General features: G+C 41.4%; 1 protein-coding gene across 7 annotated transcripts in view; it reads right to left on the reverse strand.

Annotated features, from left to right (window-relative positions):
• DOCK3 (dedicator of cytokinesis 3) overlaps nt 1-20,888 on the reverse strand; it is a 666,839-nt gene that overhangs the window by 291,783 nt on the left and 354,168 nt on the right. For 6 of the 7 annotated variants that reach the window (XM_030934917.1, XM_030934886.1, XM_030934854.1 and 3 more), the window contains exons 8-9: nt 4,786-4,827; nt 3,678-3,832 (exon numbers count right to left, since the gene is read on the reverse strand). In XM_030934917.1, the coding sequence (XP_030790777.1) occupies nt 3,678-3,832; nt 4,786-4,827 (197 nt within the window). The remainder of the gene's footprint in view (nt 1-3,677; nt 3,833-4,785; nt 4,828-20,888) is intronic. The other variant, XM_030934847.1, reaches the window with a different exon arrangement.

A 20,888-nucleotide genomic window follows, 5' to 3' on the forward strand; every position in this document is an offset into this window, starting at 1 on the left:
CAAATCTCCTTAAGCTGATAAGTAACTTCAGCAAAGTCTCAGGATACAAAATCAATGTGCAAACATCACAAGCATTCCTATACACCAATAATAGATGAGCAGAGAGCAAAATTATGAGCGAACTCCCATTCACAATTGCTACGAAGACAATAAAATACCTAGGAATACAACTTACAAGGGATGTGAAGGACCTCTGCAAGGAGAACTACAAACCACTGCTCAAGGATATCAGAGAGGACACAAACAAACGGAAAAACATTCCATGCTCATGGATAGGAAGAATTAATATCATGAAAATGGCCATACTGCCCAAAGTAATTTACAGATTCAATGCCATCCCCATCAAGCTACTACTGACTTTCTTCACAGAATTGGAAAAACTACTTTAAATTTCATATGCAACCAAAAAAAGAGCCTGCATAGCCAAGACAATCCTAAGCAAAAAGAACAAAGCAGGAGGCATCATGCTATCTCACTTCAAACTATACTACAAAGCTACAGTAACCAAAACAGCATGTTACTAGTACCAAAACAGATATATAGACCAATGGAACAGAAGAGAGGCCTCAGAAATAACACCATACATCTACAACCATCTGATCTTTGACAAACTTAACACAAACAAGCAATGGGGAAATGACTCCCTATTTAATAAATGGTGTTGGGAAAACTGGCTAGTGCAGGGGCCATTGAAAACAATATGCTAAGAATAGATAGGGCTCAAAGACAGTATCTCCAGTTGAACTTTTAATGAACTCCAGTAGGCGCCAAGAAGGCAGACAAATAAGGAAGAGCCTAGAGACAAGGAACTAAGCAGAAGGTTACATCTGGGTAGAGAAAGTTTGTTTTGCATTGTGTTATTTCTGCTGACGTGAGGTTTATGGAGTATAAATAAAGTGAGGCGGAGGCTCTGTGCGCGGCCGCCATGTTCTCTGTTTGTCTTTGTCTCTTGTGTCTGTTCATTCTTCACCACCCCCAGCGCAGGTCCTCAATAGGCTAGCCATATGCAGAAAACTGCAACTGAACCCCTTCCTTATACAAAAATTAACTCAAGATGGATTAAATTGCTGCCTGTTCTTTCCTCTGGAAGGTTCGTTGCAGAGGGGCAACTGACAGATGCCAGCAAGAACTCTCTTACATGAGGTGTCTATAGGCCCTTACTGGGAGGCGTCTCCCAGTCAGGATACATAGGGGTCAGGGACCCACTTGAGGAGGCAGTCTGACCCTTAGCAGAGCTCAAACGCTGTTCTAGGAGGTCTGTTGCTCTCTTCAGAGATGTCAGGCAGGGACTTTCAAGTCTGCTGAAGCTTCACCCACAGCCGCTCCTTCCCCCAGGTGCTCTGTCCCAGGGAGATGGGGGTTTTATCTCTAAGTCCCTGACTGGGGCTGCTGCCTTTTTTTCAGAGATGCCCTGCCCAGAGAGGAGAAATCTGGTAGTCTGGACACAGCAGCCTTACTGAGCTGCAGTAGGCTCCACCCAGTTCAAACTTCCCAGCGGCTTTGTTTATACTGTTGAGCATAAAACCACCTACTCATGCAACAAGCAATGGGGAAATGACTCCCTATTTAATAAATGGTGTTGGGAAAACTGGTTAGCCATATGCAGAAAACTGCAACTGCACCCCTTCCTTACACCTTATACAAAAATTAACTCAAGATGGATTAAATTGCTGCCTGTTCTTTCCTCTGGAAGCTTCGTCGCAGAGGGGCAACTGCCTCAGTAATGGCGGATGTCCCTCGCCGCACCAAGCTGGAGTGGCCCTGGTTGATCTCGGTCTGCTGCTGTGCTGGCAGTGAGAATTTCAAGCCAGTGAATCTTAGTTTGCTGGGCTCTATGGCAGTGGGACCCACCAAGCCAGACCACTTGGCTCCCTGGCTTCAGCACCCCTTTCCAGGGGAGTGGACAGTCTCTTTCTGTCTCGCTGGCATTCCAGGTGTCATTGGGTTATGGAGAAAAAAAACTCCTGCAGCTAGTTCGGTGTCTGCTCAAATGGCTACCCAGTTTTGTGCTTGAAATCCAAGTCTCTGGTGGGTTAGGCACCAGAGGGAATCTCCTGGTCTGTGGGTTGCAAAGACCATGGGACAAGCACAGTATCTGGGCCGGAGTGCACGGTTCCTCAGGCTCAGTCGCTCATGGCTTCCCTTGGGTAGGGGAGAAAATTTCCCAACCCCTTGCGCTTCTCGGGTAAGGGGATGCCCCACCCTGCTTCGGTTTGCCCTCCATGGGCTGCATCCACTGTCCAACCAGTCCCATTGAGATGAACCAGGTACCTCAGTTGAAAATGCAGAAATCACCTGACTGCTGCATCAATCTTGCTGGGAGCTGCAGACCAGAGCTGTTCCTATTTGGCCATCTTGCCAGCAATCCACCTTTTTTCTTTTTTTTGAGACCAAGTCTCGCACTGTCAGTTAGGCTATAGTGCAGTGGTGCGATTCCAACTCACTGCAACCTCGATTCTCCTGCCTCAGCCTCCGGAATAGCTGGGCTTACAGGAGCCCGCCAACATGCCCAGCTAATTTTTTGCATTTTTGGTAGAGATGGGGTTTCACTATGTTGGTCAGGCTGGTCTCGAACTCCTGACTTCGAGATTCACCCTCCTCAGCCTCCCAAAGTGCTGGGATTACAGTTGTGAGCCACCGCGCCTGGGCCACAATAATGGAATAGTTTTATCTGTTTCATATATTGGACTTTCTCATAAAATTTAGCTTGAAGAAAGGATTTTTACACACACACACTCTCTCTCTCTCTCTCACACACACACACAAATAGAGTTCACAAAAATTCTGGGTAGGAAAAGAACAGCAGCCAGCATCTATATCCACACAGGCCTGGCCCGTAGACTTGCCTGTGTGCAACAGTTTTAGCTTTCATCAATACCACTACTACTGTCTCTATAATAACTGTCCCAAGGCACATACTAGGAGCCATTGGTGATAAGGAAAATTCATATGTCCTGATCAATGGGTGCATCATTTCATTCCTATGCCAAAGTAAAGCATAGTGTATTAATATTATTATCAAGATCAGAGGCACTGTGGGACATGCAAATTAACTGTTTTTCTTTTGTATTCTACTTTAACTTCCATTTCTAATTTTCCCACATGTGATGTATAATTCGAAAAGTGAAAAATCTGCTTTCAAATTTTAAGTACTAAAGCAAGTAAAAGCCATAAAGCACTCCTAACACAAGAAGTTCCCAAGCAATGTAAAAGAAACCCAGAAGATGGTCTCCTTTCATGGGCTGCCCAGACAAGACACCATCAGCCCCTTTTTTTCTGCAAAACCTCTCTTCCACAGCAGCAAGTCAAGGCCCAGGGCTTCCTGCACTCTGGAACTGTGTGTCTCTGCTGCATTTGCCTGGTTCTATGTTTCTCCTGTGCCTTTTCTTGGTATTAAATAGATGCATCCTTTTCTCTCTGTGAGGTGGTGGCAAAGACTCAATTTTGAGTTTCTATGTGGAAAAAGGCATAAAAAAGGTGGCCACCCATGGTATGGTTTAGATGACTTAAGGGCACACAGGGAATTGGGGCCAAAACTCCTAGCTAATGAGATGAGGTTACCTTATCTTGTTTTGCCTCTTCTGTGCATCTGTCTTCTCTGAAGGTCAGAGATGCCTATGACCCATACCATCCTAATATAGAATCACAACCTCACCAGAATTTCCAGTGACTCTCACCTGATCTGCTTGCCTTCCCTCATGTCATATAAGGAAAAGAAGACATCGGTATCTTCCCCAATGGTATTGTAAGTGAAACTCTTCAGGCTCAGGAAGAAGTGATGTGGCACTGGCATCCGACATGTTTCCCCATGACGTGGGCGCATTGTATCTACCTAATGAGGAAGAAGAAAACCCGGTGATTTTTATTTTAGTTTTTATATTGATCATTAACAGGTGCAAACTAAATTACAAACTCTTTTCACACTACTGAAGGAGATTATTTGAGAAACTGAAAATGTTTTCTTTGCTTGTAGAGGATGCTGCATCAACAGACTTGGGTTGAGGTGGGCAAGTAAGCAGCTGGGAGAAGTAAAGAGTGAAAGAAATATAGGGACAGTAATTCCAACTTACAAGTGAACTAAAGATCTCCACTAGGTGACAAACATCTTAATTCTCCAGGAAACCATTTTCTTTTTTTCTTTTTTCTTTTCTTTTTTTTTTTTTTTTGAGACAGAGTCTCACTCTGCCACCCAGACTGGAGTGCAGTAGCATAACCTCGGCTCACTGCACCTCTTACTCCAGGGTTCAAGCAATTCTCCCTTAGCCTCCCATGTAGCTGGGATTACAGACACTCACCACCATGCCAAGCCAATTTTTGTATTTTTGGTGGAGACGGGTTTCACCATGTTGGCCAGGCTGGTCTCAAACTCCTGACTTCAGGTGATCCACCTGTCTCGGCCTCCCAAAGTGCTGGGATTACAGGCATGAACCACCGCGCCCAGCCCAGAAAACCATTTTCAAAGTCATTTTTAAGAAATGCCATTATGACCCCAATGCACTTGATTTACACTGTTACCTAGTAATAGTTATCATTCTAAATAGCATTTTTATTTTCTCTCACACTGATTCATTTTAGTTTCAGTCTGCTTTAATTGTGCTTATGCAAATTTGCACAGTAGAAGTAGAGTCTGGCCAAAACTGTTTAGAGGTCAAGGCTCCTCAGATAAAGACACCACACAGTCGAGAAGTCAGTGGTGTCTGTCATTTCCTGGTGTATTCATATGTTGTAATCTCTTAATAGAAAAAGTTGAGGGGAAAGGCTGGAAGACCCAGGAAAGCCACTTACCTGGGATGTGCTTTGCTGTACACTCTGCCGACTAGATAAATGCTATGGAAAGAAGGAAAGAAAAATAAACTCTACCAGGAAAGAAACTAAATTTTATTAAGTACTTTTGATATGCTGGGCAGTCTGCTATGCCTTTTATATTCATGATCTCATTTGATACTGATAACTCTGTAAAATAAGTGTTACTCATATTTGGTGGAGACAACTAAGGCCTAGAGTAAGGACATGATTTGCTGAAGGTCACATAGCAAGAAAGTGGCAAAGTCCAGATTCAAACCTTAGCCCTTCCAGATCTGACTAACAGACAAGTCACGAGTGGGTGACTGCCACTAAATTTTTGCTTTGCCACTGTCCTCTCCACATACTGTACCACTTTCTGAGCTGCCTGATCCGGCTTCTTCAGACTTTCCACACTGATGCCTTTAACAATAAAGGGCTCCCTCCCAAACACTTCTCCATGCTATTCCTTTACTGCTGGCTGGTTGAAATTATAAGAAGCAGATTCTAATTCGAGCTATGCCACTCATAGACTGTGAAATTTCAGACAAATCACTTAATCTCTCCAAGAGACATTTTCCTGAACATAAAATTCAGGTAAGAGTCTATATTATCTTCCTTACAAAGTTATTGAAGCTCAAATTACATAATGAGCATCAGTATGTTAGGGACCTAAGTGCAGAAGTGAGGATCCTAGGTTTTGAATTTTTTAAAAATGTTTAAATTGATACATAATATTTTAAAATATTTATGAAGTACATGTGATATTTTGATACATGCATACAATGTGTAACTATCAAATCAGGATATTTAGGATATTCACTGCATCAAACATTTATCATTTCTTCCTGTTGGAAACATTTCAAATCTTCTCTTCTAGCTACTTTGAAATGTACAATAAATTACTGTTAACTACACTCACCCTACGGTGTTATCAAACACTAGAACTTATTCCTTCTAACTATATGTTTGTATTTGCTGACCAACCTCTCTTCAACCCCACCAACCCACCATTCTCAACCCTTGGTAACTACTATTCTATTCTCTGTCTCCAAGAGATTCACTTTTTTTTTGGTTTTGTTTTTGTTTTTTAGCTCCTACATATGAGAGAATATGAGATATTTGTCTTTCTGTGCCTGGCTTATTTCATTTAACATATTGACCTCTACTTCCATCCATGTTGCTACAAATGACAGGATTTCATTCTTTTTATGGCAGGATAGTATTCCATTGTGCATATATGCCACACTTTCTTCATCCTTTCATCTGTCAACAAACACTTAGATTAATTCTATATCTTGGCTATTGTGAACAGTGCCGCAATAAACACAAGGGTGCTGGTATCTCACTGATATACTGATTTTTCTTTCTTTTTGACAAATATCCAGTAGTAGGATTGCTGGATCGAATGGTGGTTCTGTTTTGTTTTTTGGGAAGTCTCATACTGTTTTCCATAGTGGCTGTACCAATTTACATTCCCACCAACAGTGCGTAAGAGTTGCCTTTTCTCTCGTGAACCCGGGAAGCAGAGCTCACAGTGAGCCAAGAATGCGCCACTGCACTCCAGCCTGGGCGACAGAGTGAGATTCCATCTCAAAAAAAAAAAAAGAGAGTTGCCTTTTTTCCACTTCTTTGTCAGCATTTGTTGTTTTTTTTTTTTTTTTGTCTTTTTGATAATAGCCATTCTACCTGTGGTTTTCTGCTGCGGTTTCGACTTTGAATTTCCCTGATGATCGTGATATTGAGCATTTTTTCATATAGTTGTTGGCCATTTATATGTCTTTTTTGGAGAAAGATCTATTAGGATCCTTTGCCCACTTTTTTTTTTCCTTTTTGTTTTGAGACATAGTCTTGCTCTGTTGCCAGGCTAGAGTGCAGTGGCGCAGTCTCAACTCACCGCAACCTCCGCTTCCCAGTTCAAGCGATTCCCCTGCCTCAACCTCCCGAGTAGCTGGAACTACAGGCATGCCAACACTCCCGGCTAATTTTTATTTTTTTGTATTTTAGTAGATATGGGGTTTCACCATATTAGCCAGGATTGTCTCTATTTCCTGACCTTGTGATCTGCCTGTCTCGGCCTCCCAAAGTGCTGGGGTTATAGTCGTGAGTCACCGTGCCTGGCCCCTTTGCACACTTTTTAATGGAATAATTTGGTGTTCTGCTGTTGAGTAGTGTGAGTTCCTTGTATACTCTAGATATCAGTCCCATGTTAGATGAACAGTTTGCGAATGTTTGCTCCCATGCTATAGACTGTCTCTTCATTCTGTTGTTTCTTTTGCTGTGCAGAAGCTTTTAATATGGTCCTCTTGGTCTATTTTTGCTTTTGTTGCCTGTGTTTTTGAGGTCTTAGTCATAAAATCTTTGCTTTGATCAGTATCTTGAAGTTTTTCTCCTATGTTTTCTTCTAGTTTTATAGTTTTGTGTCTTAAGTCTTTAATCTATTTTGAGTTGATTTTGGTACATAGTGAGAGATAGGGGTTTCGCTTCATTCCTCTGGATATGAGTATCCAATTTACTCGGCACCACTTATTGAAAAGTGTCTGTATGTTCTTGGTGCATTTGTCAAAAATCAGTTGACTGTAAACAGTTGGATATATTTCTCATTTCTCTATTCTGTTCCATTGGTCTATGAGTCTTTTTATACAATAACATGCTGTTTTCATTAATCTGAGTTTGTAGTGTGTTTTGAAGTCAGCTAGTGTAATGCCTCCAGATTAGTTCATTTTGCTCAGTATTGCTGTGGCTGTTTAAGGTCTTTTGTGGTCCCATACAAATTTTAGGTTTTCTATTTTTTGTGAAGATTGTCATTGGTATCTGGATAGGAGTTGCACTGAATCTGTAGATTTCTTTCTGTAGTATGGTCATTTTAACAGTATTATTAAAATCCATGAGCATCAAATGTCTTTATGTTTGTGTCCTAATTTCTTTCAATAATGTTTTATAACTTTCGTTGTAGGGGTCTTTTACCTCCTTGGTTAAATTTATTCCTAAGTATTTTATTTTTCTGTAGCAATTGTAAATGGGATTGCTCTCTGATTTCTTTTTCTGCCACTTCATTATTGGTGTATAGAAACACTACTGATTTTTGTATGTTGACTTTGTATCCTACAGCTTTCCTGAATAGATTTATCAGTTCTAAGAGATTTTTAGTAGAGTCTTTAGGTTTTCCTATGTATAAGATTATGTCATCTACAAAGAGGGACAATTTGACTTCCTCCTTCCCAATTTAGATGCCTTTTATTTCTTTCTCTTGCTTGACTGCTCTGGCTAGGACTTCAAGTACTATGTTGAATAGGAGAATTAAATTGGGTATCTTTGTCTTGCTCCAGTCTTAGAGGAAAGTATTTCAGCTTTTCCTCATTCAGTGTGATATCAGCTGTGGATGTGTCATATACAGCTTTTATGTTGAGGTATTCTTCTTCTATGTCTAACTTGTTGAGAGTTTTTAACAGGGAAAGATGTTAAATTTTATCAAATACTTTTTCTGTCCTATTGAGATGATCATATCGTTTTTGTCCTTCATTCTGTCAATGTGATGTATCACACACTGACTGATTTGCACATGTTGAACCATGCTTGCATCACTGGGATAAATTCCATTTGATTATGGTTTCTAATCTTTTTGACATGTTGGATTCAATTTGCTAGTATTTTGCTGAGGATTTTTGTGTCTGTGTTCACTGTGTTCATCAAGGATACCGGTCCATTTTTTTTCTTGTGTCCTTGTCTGACTTAGTATCAATGTAATGTGTAATGCTGGTCTCGTAGAATGAGTTAGGATGAATTCCTCTCTGCCTCAACTTTTTGGAATAGTTTGAGAAGATCTGGTGTTAGTTCTTCCTTATAAGTTTGGTAGAATTCAGCAGTAGAACCATACAGTTCTGGGTTTTTCTTTGCTGAAACATTTTTTTTTTATCACTTATTTGATCTCTTTTCTTGTTATTGGTCTACTCAAGCATTTCATTTTTTTCTGGTTCAATTTTGGTAGATTGTGTGTGTCCAGGAATTAATCCATTTCCTCTAGGTTTTCCAATATGTTTGCATATAATTGTTCATAGCAGTCTCTAATGATCCCTTGTTTTTTTTTTTTTTTTTTTTTTTGGAAACTGAGTCTCACTCTGTCACCCCGGCTGGAGTGCAGTGGCAGAATCTTAGCTCACTGCAACCTCCACCTCCCGGGTTCAGGTGATTCTCTTGCCTCAGCCTCCTGAGTAGCTGGGATTACAGATGTGCACCACCAAGGCCGGCTAATTTTTGTATTTTTACTACAGATGGAGTTTTGCCATGTTGGCCAGGCTGGTCTTGAACTCCTGACCTCAGGTGATCCACCTGCCTTGGCCTCCCAAAGTGCTGGGTCTACAGGAGTGAGCCACCATTCCGGCTGATCCTGTGTATTTCTGTGGCATCAGCCATAATGTATCTTTTTTTGTTTCTGACTTTATTTGGATCTGCTGGGAACGGGTTCCCAAAATCTGGCCATAAACTGACCCCAAAACTGGCCATAAACAAAATCTCTGCAGCACTGTGACATGTTCATGATGGCCATGATGCCCATGCTGGAAGGTTGTGGGTTTACCGGAATGAGGGCAAGGAACACCTGACCCACCCAGGATGGAAAAACCACTTAAAGGCAGTCTTAAACCACAAACAATAGCATGAGTGATCTGTGCCTTAAGGACATGCTCCTGCTACAGACAACTAGCCAAACCCAACCCTTTGTTTTGGCCCATCCCTTTGTTTCCAGTAAGTAATATTTTTCATCTATAATCTATAGAAACAATGCTTATCACTGGCTTGCTGTTAATAAATACATGGGTAAATCTGTTCGAGGCTCTCAGCTCTGAAGGCTGTGAGACTCCTGATTTCCTACTCTACACCTTCATATTTCTGTGTGTGTGTCTTTAACTCCTCTAGCGCCACTGGGTTTGGGTCTCCCAAGCAGAGCTGGTCTCAGCATGAGTCTTTTTCTCAATTAGTCTAGTGGCTTATTGATTTTATCTTTTCAGAAAACCAACTTTTTGTTTCACTGATCCTTTGTATTGGTTTTTTCAGCTCTATTTTGTTTAGTTCTGCTCTGATCTTTATTATTTATTTCTACTAACTTTAGGTCTAGTTTGTTTTTCCTTTTTGGGGGTCCTTAAGTCATACCATTAGGTTGTTTATTTGAAATCTTTCCAATTTTTATGTAGGCATTTATTGCTGTAAACTTCCCTCTTAGTGCCATATCTCATAGAATTCGGATGTGTTGTGTTTCCATTTTCACTTCTTTCAAGTAAGCTTTTTGTTTCCTTTTTAATTTGTTCATTGACTCACTGCTCATTCAGGAGCATGCTGTTTAATTTCCATGTATTTATACAGTATACAAAGTTTCTCTTTTTATTGATTTCTAGTTTTATTTCCCTGTGGTCTGAGAAGATACTTGACATGATTCTGATTTTTCAAAATTTGTTGAGATTTGTTTGTGGCCTAATATGTGCTGTATCCTGGAGTATGTTCCATGTGCTGATGAGAAAAATATGTGCTCTATAACTGTTGAATGAAATGTTTTGTAATGTCTGTGAAGTACATTTGTTCTATAGTGCAGAGTAAGTCTGATGTTTGTTGACTTTCTGTCTGGATAATCTGTCCAATGCTGAAAGTGTGGTGCTGAAGTCCCCAACTATTAATGCATTGGGGTCTGCTGAACTCTTTTGCTCTAATAGTATTTGCTTATATATCTGGTTGCTCTGGTATTGGATGCATATATATTTACAACTGTTATATCCTCTTGCTGAATTGATCCCTTTATCATTACATAATGACCTTCTTTATCTATTTTTATGTTTTTTGATGTAAAGTCCATTTTCTCTGATATAAGCATAGCTATTATTGCATACTTTAGGTTTCTATTTGCATGGAATTTTTTTCAATCCCTTCACTTTCAGTCTGTGCGTCGTTATAGGTAAACTGAGTTTCTTGCTGAGAACATATAGTTGGGCCTTGATTTTTAAAATCAATTCAGCCAGTCTATATTTTTTAATTGGAGAATTTAAACAGTTCACATTCAAGGTTGTTAGTGACAGGTAAGGACTCATTCCTGCTCTGCTAATTATTTTGTGATTGTTTAATACACTCTTCATTCCTTTCTTCCTTGTTAAGATTTGGTGGTTTTTTGTGATGGTAATGTTTAACTCCCTTCTCATCTGTGTATGTATGCCACCAGTAAGCTTTATACTTTTGGGTGCTTTCATGATGGTGGACGTTGTCCTTTCACTTCCAGATATAGAAATCCCTTAAACATTTCTTGTAGGACTGGTCTAGTGGTGATGAATTCCCTCAGCTTTCGCTTGTCTAAGATTTTATGTCACCTCATTTAAGAAGGATAGTTTTGTTGGGTGTAGTATTCTTGGCTGACAGTTCTCCTCATGCCCCAACCAATCCCTCACCCCAGAACTCTGAATCTGTCATCCCATTCTCTCCTGGTCTAGAAGGTTTCTGCTGAGAAATGTACTGTTAGTCTGGTGGAGACTCCCTTATATGTGACATGATGCTTTTAACTGTTTTTAGAATTCTTTGTCTTTGATTTTTAAAAGTTTGATCATAATATGCCTTTAAAATCTTATTAGATTAAATCTATTTGGGCATATTTAAGCTTTCTGTATTTGGATGTCTTTATCTCTTGCAAGACTTGTGAAGTTTTCAGCTATTATCTCATTAGCAGGTTTTTTATATCTTTGCCCATGCCTTCTTCCTTGTGAAACTCCCAAAATTTGAATATTTGTTTGCTTCTGGTATCCTGTATCTCACATAAGCTTTCTTTACTCTTTTTTTCTTTTCATCTGTTTTATATCAAAAACCTGTCTTCAGATTCAGAAATTTTTATTTATTTATTTATTATTTTTTTGAGATGGAGTCTTGCTCTGTCACCCAGGCTGGAGTGCAGTGGCATGATCTCGGCTCACTGCAACCTTCACCTCCTGGCCTTAAGTGATTCTCCTGCCTCAGTCTCCCAAGTAATTGGGCCTACAGGTGCAGAGAATCATGCCCGGCTAATTTTTTTTTTTCTATTTTTAGTAGAGACAAGGTTTCACCATGTTGGTCAGGCTGGTCTCGAACTCCTGGCCTCCTGAAGTGCTGGGATTACAGCCATGAGCCACTGCACTTGGCTGGAAAGTCTTTCTTTTGCTTGATTCAGTCTGTTGTTGAAGCTCTTGATTGTATTTTTAATTTCATTCACTAAACCTTCAGTTCCAGGATTCTGTTTGGTTCTTTTCTATGATGCACATCTCTTTGTTAAACTTCAGCTCGTGAATTGCTTTTCTGATTTTTTATTGTTTATCTGTGTTCTCTTGTATCTCACTGAGCTTCTTTAATCTTATTTTGAATTATTTTTCAGGGATTTCATATATTTTCTTTTCTATGGGATCTGTTACTAAAGAACTATTGTCTTTGTTTGGAAGTGTCATATATCCTTGCTTTTTTATGCTTCTTGTGTCCTTACATTGATATGTGGACATCCAGTGTAACAGCTGCTTGTTCTAATTTTATAGATTGGTTTACACAGGGAAAGGCTTTTTCCTATAGATATATATTTAGTGTGAGGTAGGATGCTTTGGCTTTGATTCTAGGTGAGTGCAGCAGCAGACTCTCCATATGATTTCTTCAGCTATAATCAGTGTCAGTGGTGTTTGTGAGTTCTGTAGTGACTTAGACTGTGGTTGTTAATGGATGCTGTGGTGAGGCTTAGCTAGGAACAAGAATGTCAGACGGGCTGGTCCTCAGGTCCCTAGGTGGTGTATGTGGGACCCCATGGTGGAAGGTCAGTCCTTGGGCCTCCAGGCAGCATGCTTGGGTGCTAATGATAATGATCAAGTGGGTACTCAGGCCCCCAGGTGGTACACATGGCACTGGCAATGGCAGTAGCATTGGTGTGCCACCTCTCAGGTCCCTTAGTACACAGGCAACATCTAGGGCAGTTTCATCAGGCTGATCACAAGGCCCCTGGATGGCACATGGGCACAACAGTTATGGGTAGGACAGGTCTGTTCTCTGGCCCCCAGGTGGTAAACACAGTTGTGGTGGCAGGAGGAATGCTAGTCAATACTCAGGTCCTGGAAAGCACGTGTGGGTACTGGTGGTCATAGGTGAGGCAGGTCGATCCTCAGTTCTTTGGACTATGCACTTATGTGCCCGTGGCAGTGTATGAGGCAGATTGGTCTTCAGTCCCCGGGACAATGTACACAGGTGAACCAGTCCCCCTGCCCCTTGGATGTGTTGAATGTCTGCGCAGGTATGCAGAGGCTCTGCCACTGGAGGGAGCAGGGTTGCTATCAGTGGCAGTGGCCCCAGACATGCAGCTCTCAGGCTCTGGGGAGCACAAGCTTTAGCTTTCTTTGTCATGGGGGCAGTCTCCTAGGTGCACTAAACCACTCATTCCCCAGGTAAGTCACTGTGTGGGCTAAAGTGCTGGAGACCCAGGCACAATGCTGGGGCCAGTATGTATTGTGATGCTGCAGCCCTCTGAATGGACATAGGGGGATGTCAGCAGGGTTCCAGGGATGTGGAGTTTCGGGTGTGTTGGACCCAAGGGTAGAAAAATGTAGTCTGGTGGAAGCTAGGCTCTCAAAATGACACCGTGCTGTGGCCGCTTGAATCTCAGAGGTAGTGTGAGGCCCAGCCCAAACTCTTTCTCTGGAACAATGCCTTTTCCCCACAATGGGGAGTTCCTTCTAGCTCCAAGCTTATCCTGGGTGGGCTGGCTGCTTTGCTTCCCTCTCCTTCCATGACTCCAAAGTTTCCTGTCACTTCCCTGATGAACTCCAGTATTCAAGTATTAGATGTTCTATTCAATATGTAGTTAATTACTCACTGAGTAGAAGGTAAGTGACTGATGCCTCTACTCAGCCATCTTGATGCTACCCCCTGCAACCCTCTAGTTTTGAATCCTTTTTTTTTTTTTGAGACGGAGTCTCGCTCTGTCGCCCAGGCTGGAGTCCAGTGGTGCGATGTAGGCCCACTGCAAGCTCTACCTCCTGGGTTCAAGCCATTCTCCTGTCTCAGTCTCCTGAGTAGCCGGGACTACAGGTGCTTGCCACCCCACCCGGCTAATTTTTTTTTAATTTTTATTTTTATTTTTAGTAGAGATAGGGTTTCACCATGTTAGCCAGGATGGTCTCAATCTCCTGACCTCGTGATCTGCCCACCTTGGCCTCCCAAAGTGCTGGGATTACAGGCATAAGCCACCGCGCCCGGCCTAGTTTTGAATCTTGACTCACACTTATATCTGTGTATTCATTATCTGAAAAGTGAGTATAAAATTTTATGCCTAATTCAACCTCACAGAGTTTGAGCAGACAGACTCAGCGTATTACCTATCATACTGTAAGTGGCTGATAATTATTATCCACAATTGGTATTTTTATTATTAGTATAATTGTTATTCTTTTTTATAACTAGTTATTATAGAAAGTCATTCACATTTAGAAGTAAACCCTGGCCAGGAATAATGGTGAATTTACAAATGTTCAGTGCCTGGTGTTGGTAAACTCAACAACGAGAGATTTCATCCTGCTTCCTTTTGGACCCTAGAGGTATGGTACCACACTCATTTGTTGAATTGCTCCATATCACATGGGTAAGAAGAATGGTTGTGGCAGTGGAAGTTTCCATTTCTTTTCCAAACACATATATTTAACCCTATATAAAAGAGAAGTAAAATTAAATATTAATTTAAATGTGTCTGACCAGCTATATTTGCTTATTATTCAATATCCATGTATATATTAGCAATATTAACTAATTATTATTGAATATTAATGTTCATTCATGGAAATATATGTTCCCATGATATATATGAAATACAAAAAAATTAAGTCTCCACCAGCTGGGCAAAACATCATATAGAATGAATATGCACAAAAGAAAAATTCACATATAAAATAGGTTTTTAAAAAGTAAAAAAAAAATTCAGGAAGGGGCAAGATGGCCGAATAGGAACAGCTCCAGTCTCCAACTCCCAGCGCAAGCGACACAGAAGACCGGTGATTTCTGCATTTTCAACTGAGGTACTGGGGTCATCTCACTAGGGAGTGCCGGACAATCGGTGCTGGTCAGCTGCTGCAGCCTGACCAGCGAGAGCTGAAGCAGGGCAAGGCATCGCCTCACCTGGAAGCGCAAGGGGGAAGGGGATCCGTTTTCCTAGCCAGGGGAACTGAGACACACAACACCTGGAAAATCGGGTAACTCCCACCCCAATACTGCGCTGTAAGCATACAGGCATTCCAGGAGAATATATCCCACACCTGGCCGGGAGGGTCCCACGCCCACGAAGCCTCCCTCACTGCTAACACAGCAGTCTGCCGCGATCTATCCGCAAGGCAGCAGCGAGGCTGGGGGAGGGGCGCCCGCCATTGCTGAGGCTTAAGTAGGTAAACAAAGCCGCTGGGAAGCTCGAACTGGGTGGAGCTCACAGCAGCTCAAGGAAGCCTGCCTGTCTCTGTAGTCTCCACCTCTGGGGACAGCGCACAGCTGAAGACCAACAGGGGAAGTAGCGGGAGCCGGTGCAGACGCGAACGACTCTGTCTGACAGCTTTGGGGAGAGCCGCGGATCTCCCAACGCGGAGGTTGAGATCTGAGAACGGACAGACTGCCTGCTCATATGTGTCCCTGACCCCTGAGTAGCCTAGCTGGGAGAAATCCCCCACTAGGGGCAGTCTGACACCCCACACCTCACAGGGTGGAGTACACCCCTGAGAGGACACTTCCAAAGGAAGAATCAGACAGGTACACTCGCTGTTCAGCAATATTCTATCTTCGGCAACCTCTGCTGCTGATACCCAGGCAAACAGGGTCTGGAGTGGACCTCAAGCAATCTCCAACAGACCAACAGAGAGTCCTTCTGACTGTCAGAAGGAAAACTATCAAACAGGAAGGACACCTATACCAAAACCCCATCAGTTCGTCACCACCATCAAAGACCAGAGACAGATAAAACCACAAAGATGGGGAAGAAGCAGGGCAGAAAAGCTGGAAATTCAAAAAATAAGAGCGCATCTCCCCCTGCAAAGGAGCGCAGCCCATCACCAGCAACGGATCAAAGCTGGTCAGAGAATGACTTGGACGAGAGGAGAGAAGAAGGCTTCAGTCCATCAAACTTATCAGAGCTAAAGGAGGAATTACGTACCCAGCGCAAAGAAACTAAAAATCTTGAAAAAAGAGTGGAAGAATTGACAGCTAGACTCATTAATGCAGAGAAGATCATAAACGAAATGACAGAGATGAAAACCATGACACGAGAAATACGTGACAAATGCACAAGCTTCAGTAACCGACTCGATCAACTGGAATAAAGAGTATCAGCGATTGAAGATCAAATGAATGAAATGAAGCGAGAAGAGAAACCAAAAGAAAAAAGAAGAAAAAGAAATGAGCAAAGCCTGCAAGAAGTATGGGATTACGTAAAAAGACCAAATCTACGTCTGATTGGGGTGCCTGAAAGTGAGGGGGAAAATGGAACCAAGTTGGAAAACACTCTTCAGGATATCATCCAGGAGAACTTCCCCAACCTAGTAGGGCAGGCCAACATTCAAATTCAGGAAATACAGAGAACGCCACAAAGATACTCCTCCAGAAGAGCAACTCCAAGACACATAATTGCCAGATTCACCAAAGTTGAAATGAAGGAAAAAATCTTAAGGGCAGCCAGAGAGAAAGGTCGGGTCACCCACAAAGGGAAGCCCATCAGACTAACAGCAGATCTCTCGGCAGAAACTCTACAAGCCAGAAGAGAGTGGGGGCCAATATTCAACGTTCTTAAAGAAAAGAATTTTAAACCCAGAATTTCATATCCAGCCAAACTAAGTTTCATAAGTGAAGGAGAAATAAAATCCTTTACAGATAAGCAAATGCTTAGAGATTTTGTCACCACCAGGCCTGCCTTACAAGAGACCCTGAAGGAAGCACTAAACATGGAAAGGAACAACCGGTACCAGCCATCGCAAAAACATGGCAAAATGTAAAGACCATCGAGGCTAGGAAGAAACTGCATCAACTAACGAGCAAAATAACCAGTTAATATCATAATGGCAGGATCAAGTTCACACATAACAATATTAACCTTAAATGTTAATGGACTAAATGCTCCAATTAAAAGACACAGACTGGCAAACTGGATAAAGAGTCAAGACCCATCAGTCTGCTGTATTCAGGAGACCCATCTCACATGCAGAGACATACATAGGCTCAAAATAAAGGGATGGAGGAAGATCTACCAAGCAAATGGAGAACAAAAAAAGCAGGGGTTGCAATCCTAGTCTCTGATAAAACAGACTTTAAACCATCAAAGATCAAAAGAGACAAAGAAGGACATTACATAATGGTAAAGGGATCAATTCAACAGGAAGAGCTAACTCTCCTAAATATATATGCACCCAATACAGGAGCACCCAGATTCATAAAGCAAGTCCTTAGAGACTTACAAAGAGACTTAGACTCCCATACAATAATAATGGGAGACTTCAACACTCCGCTGTCAACATTAGACAGATCAACGAGACAGAAAGTTAACAAGGATATCCAGGAATTGAACTCATCTCTGCACCAAGCGGACCTAATAGACATCTATAGAACTCTCCACCCCAAATCAACAGAATATACATTCTTCTCAGCACCACATCGCACTTATTCCAAAATTGACCACATAATTGGAAGTAAAGTACTCCTCAGCAAATGTAAAAGAACAGAAATTATAACAAACTGTCTCTCAGACCACAGTGCAATCAAACTAGAACTCAGGACTAAGAAACTCAATCAAAACCGCTCAACTACATGGAAACTGAACAACCTGCTCCTGAATGACTACTGGGTACATAACGAAATGAAAGCGGAAATAAAGATGTTCTTTGAAACCAATGAGAACAAAGATACAACATACCAGAATCTCTGGGACACATTTAAAGCAGTGTGTAGAGGGAAATTTATAGCACTAAATGCCCACAAGAGAAAGCAGGAAAGATCTAAAATTGACACTCTAACATCACAATTAAAAGAACTAGAGAGGCAAGAGCAATCACATTCAAAAGCTAGCAGAAGGCAAGAAATAACTAAGATCAGAGCAGAACTGAAGGAGATAGAGACACAAAAAACCCTCCAAAAAATCAATGAATCCAGGAGTTGGTTTTTTGAAAAGATCAACAAAATTGACAGACCGCTAGCAAGGCTAATAAAGAAAAAAAGAGAGAGGAATCAAATAGATGCAATAAAAAATGATAAAGGGGATATCACCACTGACCCCACAGAAATACAAACTACCATCAGAGAATACTATAAACGCCTCTACGCAAATCAACTAGAAAATCTAGAAGAAATGGATAATTTCCTGGACACTTACACTCTCCCAAGGCTAAACCAGGAAGAAGTTGAATCCCTGAATAGACCAATAGCAGGCTCTGAAATTGAGGCAACAATTAATAGCCTACCCACCAAAAAAAGTCCAGGACCAGATGGATTCACAGCTGAATTCTACCAGAGGTACAAGGAGGAGCTGGTACCATTCCTTCTGAAACTATTCCAATCAATAGAAAAAGAGGGAATCCTCCCTAACTCATTTTATGAGGCCAACATCATCCTGATACCAAAGCCTGGCAGAGACACAACAAAAAAAGAGAATTTTAGACCAATATCCCTGATGAACATTGATGCAAAAATCCTCAATAAAATACTGGCAAACCGGATTCAGCAGCACATCAAAAAGCTTATCCACCATGATCAAGTGGGCTTCATCCCTGGGATGCAAGGCTGGTTCAACATTCGCAAATCAATAAACGTAATCCAGCATATAAACAGAACCAAAGACAAGAACCACATGATTGTCTCAATAGATGCAGAAAAGGCTTTTGACAAAATTCAACAGCCCTTCATGCTAAAAACGCTCAATAAATTCGGTATTGATGGAACGTACCTCAAAATAATAAGAGCTATTTATGACAAACCCACAGCTAATATCATACTGAATGGGCAAAAACTGGAAAAATTCCCTTTGAAAACTGGCACAAGACAGGGATGCCCTGTCTCACCACTCCTATTCAACATAGTGTTGGAAGTTCTGGCTAGGGCAATCAGGCAAGAGAAAGAAATCAAGGGTATCCAGTTAGGAAAAGAAGAAGTCAAATTGTCCCTGTTTGCAGATGACATGATTGTATATTTAGAAAACCCCATCGTCTCAGCCCAAAATCTCCTTAAGCTGATAAGCAACTTCAGCAAAGTCTCAGGATACAAAATTAATGTGCAAAAATCACAAGCATTCTTATACACCAGCAACAGACAAGCAGAGAGCCAAATCAGGAATGAACTTCCATTCACAATTGCTTCAAAGAGAATAAAATACCTAGGAATCCAGCTTACAAGGGATGTAAAGGACCTCTTCAAGGAGAACTACAAACCACTGCTCAGTGAAATCAAAGAGGACACAAACAAATGGAAGAACATACCATGCTCATGGATAGGAAGAATCAATATCGTGAAAATGGCCATACTCCCCAAGGTTATTTATAGATTCAATGCCATCCCCATCAAGCTACCAATGACTTTCTTCACAGAATTGGAAAAAACTGCTTTAAAGTTCATATGGAACCAAAAAAGAGCCCGCATTGCCAAGACAATCCTAAGTCAAAAGGACAAAGCTGGAGGCGTCACGCTACCTGACTTCAAACTATACTACAAGGCTACAGTAACCAAAACAGCATGGTACTGGTACCAAAACAGAGATATAGACCAATGGAACAGAACAGAGTCCTCAGAAATAATACCGCACATCTACAGCCATCTGATCTTTGACAAACCTGAGAGAAACAAGAAATGGGGAAAGGATTCCCTATTTAATCAATGGTGCTGGGAAAATTGGCTAGCCATAAGTAGAAAGCTGAAACTGGATCCTTTCCTTACCCCTTATACGAAGATTAATTCAAGATGGATTAGAGACTTAAATGTTAGACCTAATACCATAAAAACCCTAGAAGAAAATCTAGGTAGTACCATTCAGGACATAGGCATGGGCAAGGACTTCATGTCTAAAACACCAAAAGCAACGGCAGCAAAAGCCAAAATTGACAAATGGGATCTAATTAAACTAAAGAGCTTTTGCACAGCAAAAGAAACTACCATCAGAGTGAACAGGCAACCTACAGAATGGGAGAAAATTTTTGCAACCTACTCATCTGACAAAGGGCTAATATCCAGAATCTACAAAGAACTTAAACAAATATACGAGAAAAAAACAAACAACCCCATCAAAAAGTGGGGAAAGGATATGAACAGACATTTCTCAAAAGAAGATATTCATACAGCCAACAGACACATGAAAAAATGCTCATCATCACTGGCCATCAGAGAAATGCAAATCAAAACCACAATGAGATACCATCTCACACCAGTTAGAATGGCAATCATTAAGAAGTCAGGAAACAACAGGTGTTGGAGAGGATGTGGAGAAATAGGAACACTTTTACACTGTTGGTGGGATTGTAAACTAGTTCAACCATTATGGAAAACAGTATGGCAATTCCTCAAGGATCTAGAACTAGATGTACCATATGACCCAGCCATCCCACTACTGGGTATATACCCAAAGGATTATAAATTATTCTACTACAAAGACACATGTACACGTATGTTTATTGCGGCACTATTCACAATAGCAAAGACTTGGAATCAACCCAAATGTCCATCTGTGACAGACTGGATTAAGAAAATGTGGCACATATACACCATGGAATACTATGCAGCCATAAAAAAGGATGAGTTTGCGTCCTTTGTAGGGACATGGATGCAGCTGGAAACCATCATTCTTAGCAAACTATCACAAGAAGAGAAAACCAAACACCGCATGTTCTCACTCATAGGTGGGAACTGAACAATGAGATCACTTGGACTCGGGAAGGGGAACATCACACACTGGGGTCTATCATGGGGGGGGGGGAGGGGGGAGGAGGGAGGGATTGCATTGGGGAGTTATACATGATATAAATGATGAATTGATGGGTGCTGACGAGTTGATGGGTGCAGCACACCAACATGGCATAAGTATACATATGTAACAAACCTGCACGTTATGCACATGTACCCTAGAACTT

The sequence above is a fragment of the Rhinopithecus roxellana genome, chromosome 1, assembly GCF_007565055.1.
Source record: "Rhinopithecus roxellana isolate Shanxi Qingling chromosome 1, ASM756505v1, whole genome shotgun sequence".
NCBI lineage: Eukaryota > Metazoa > Chordata > Mammalia > Primates > Cercopithecidae > Rhinopithecus > Rhinopithecus roxellana.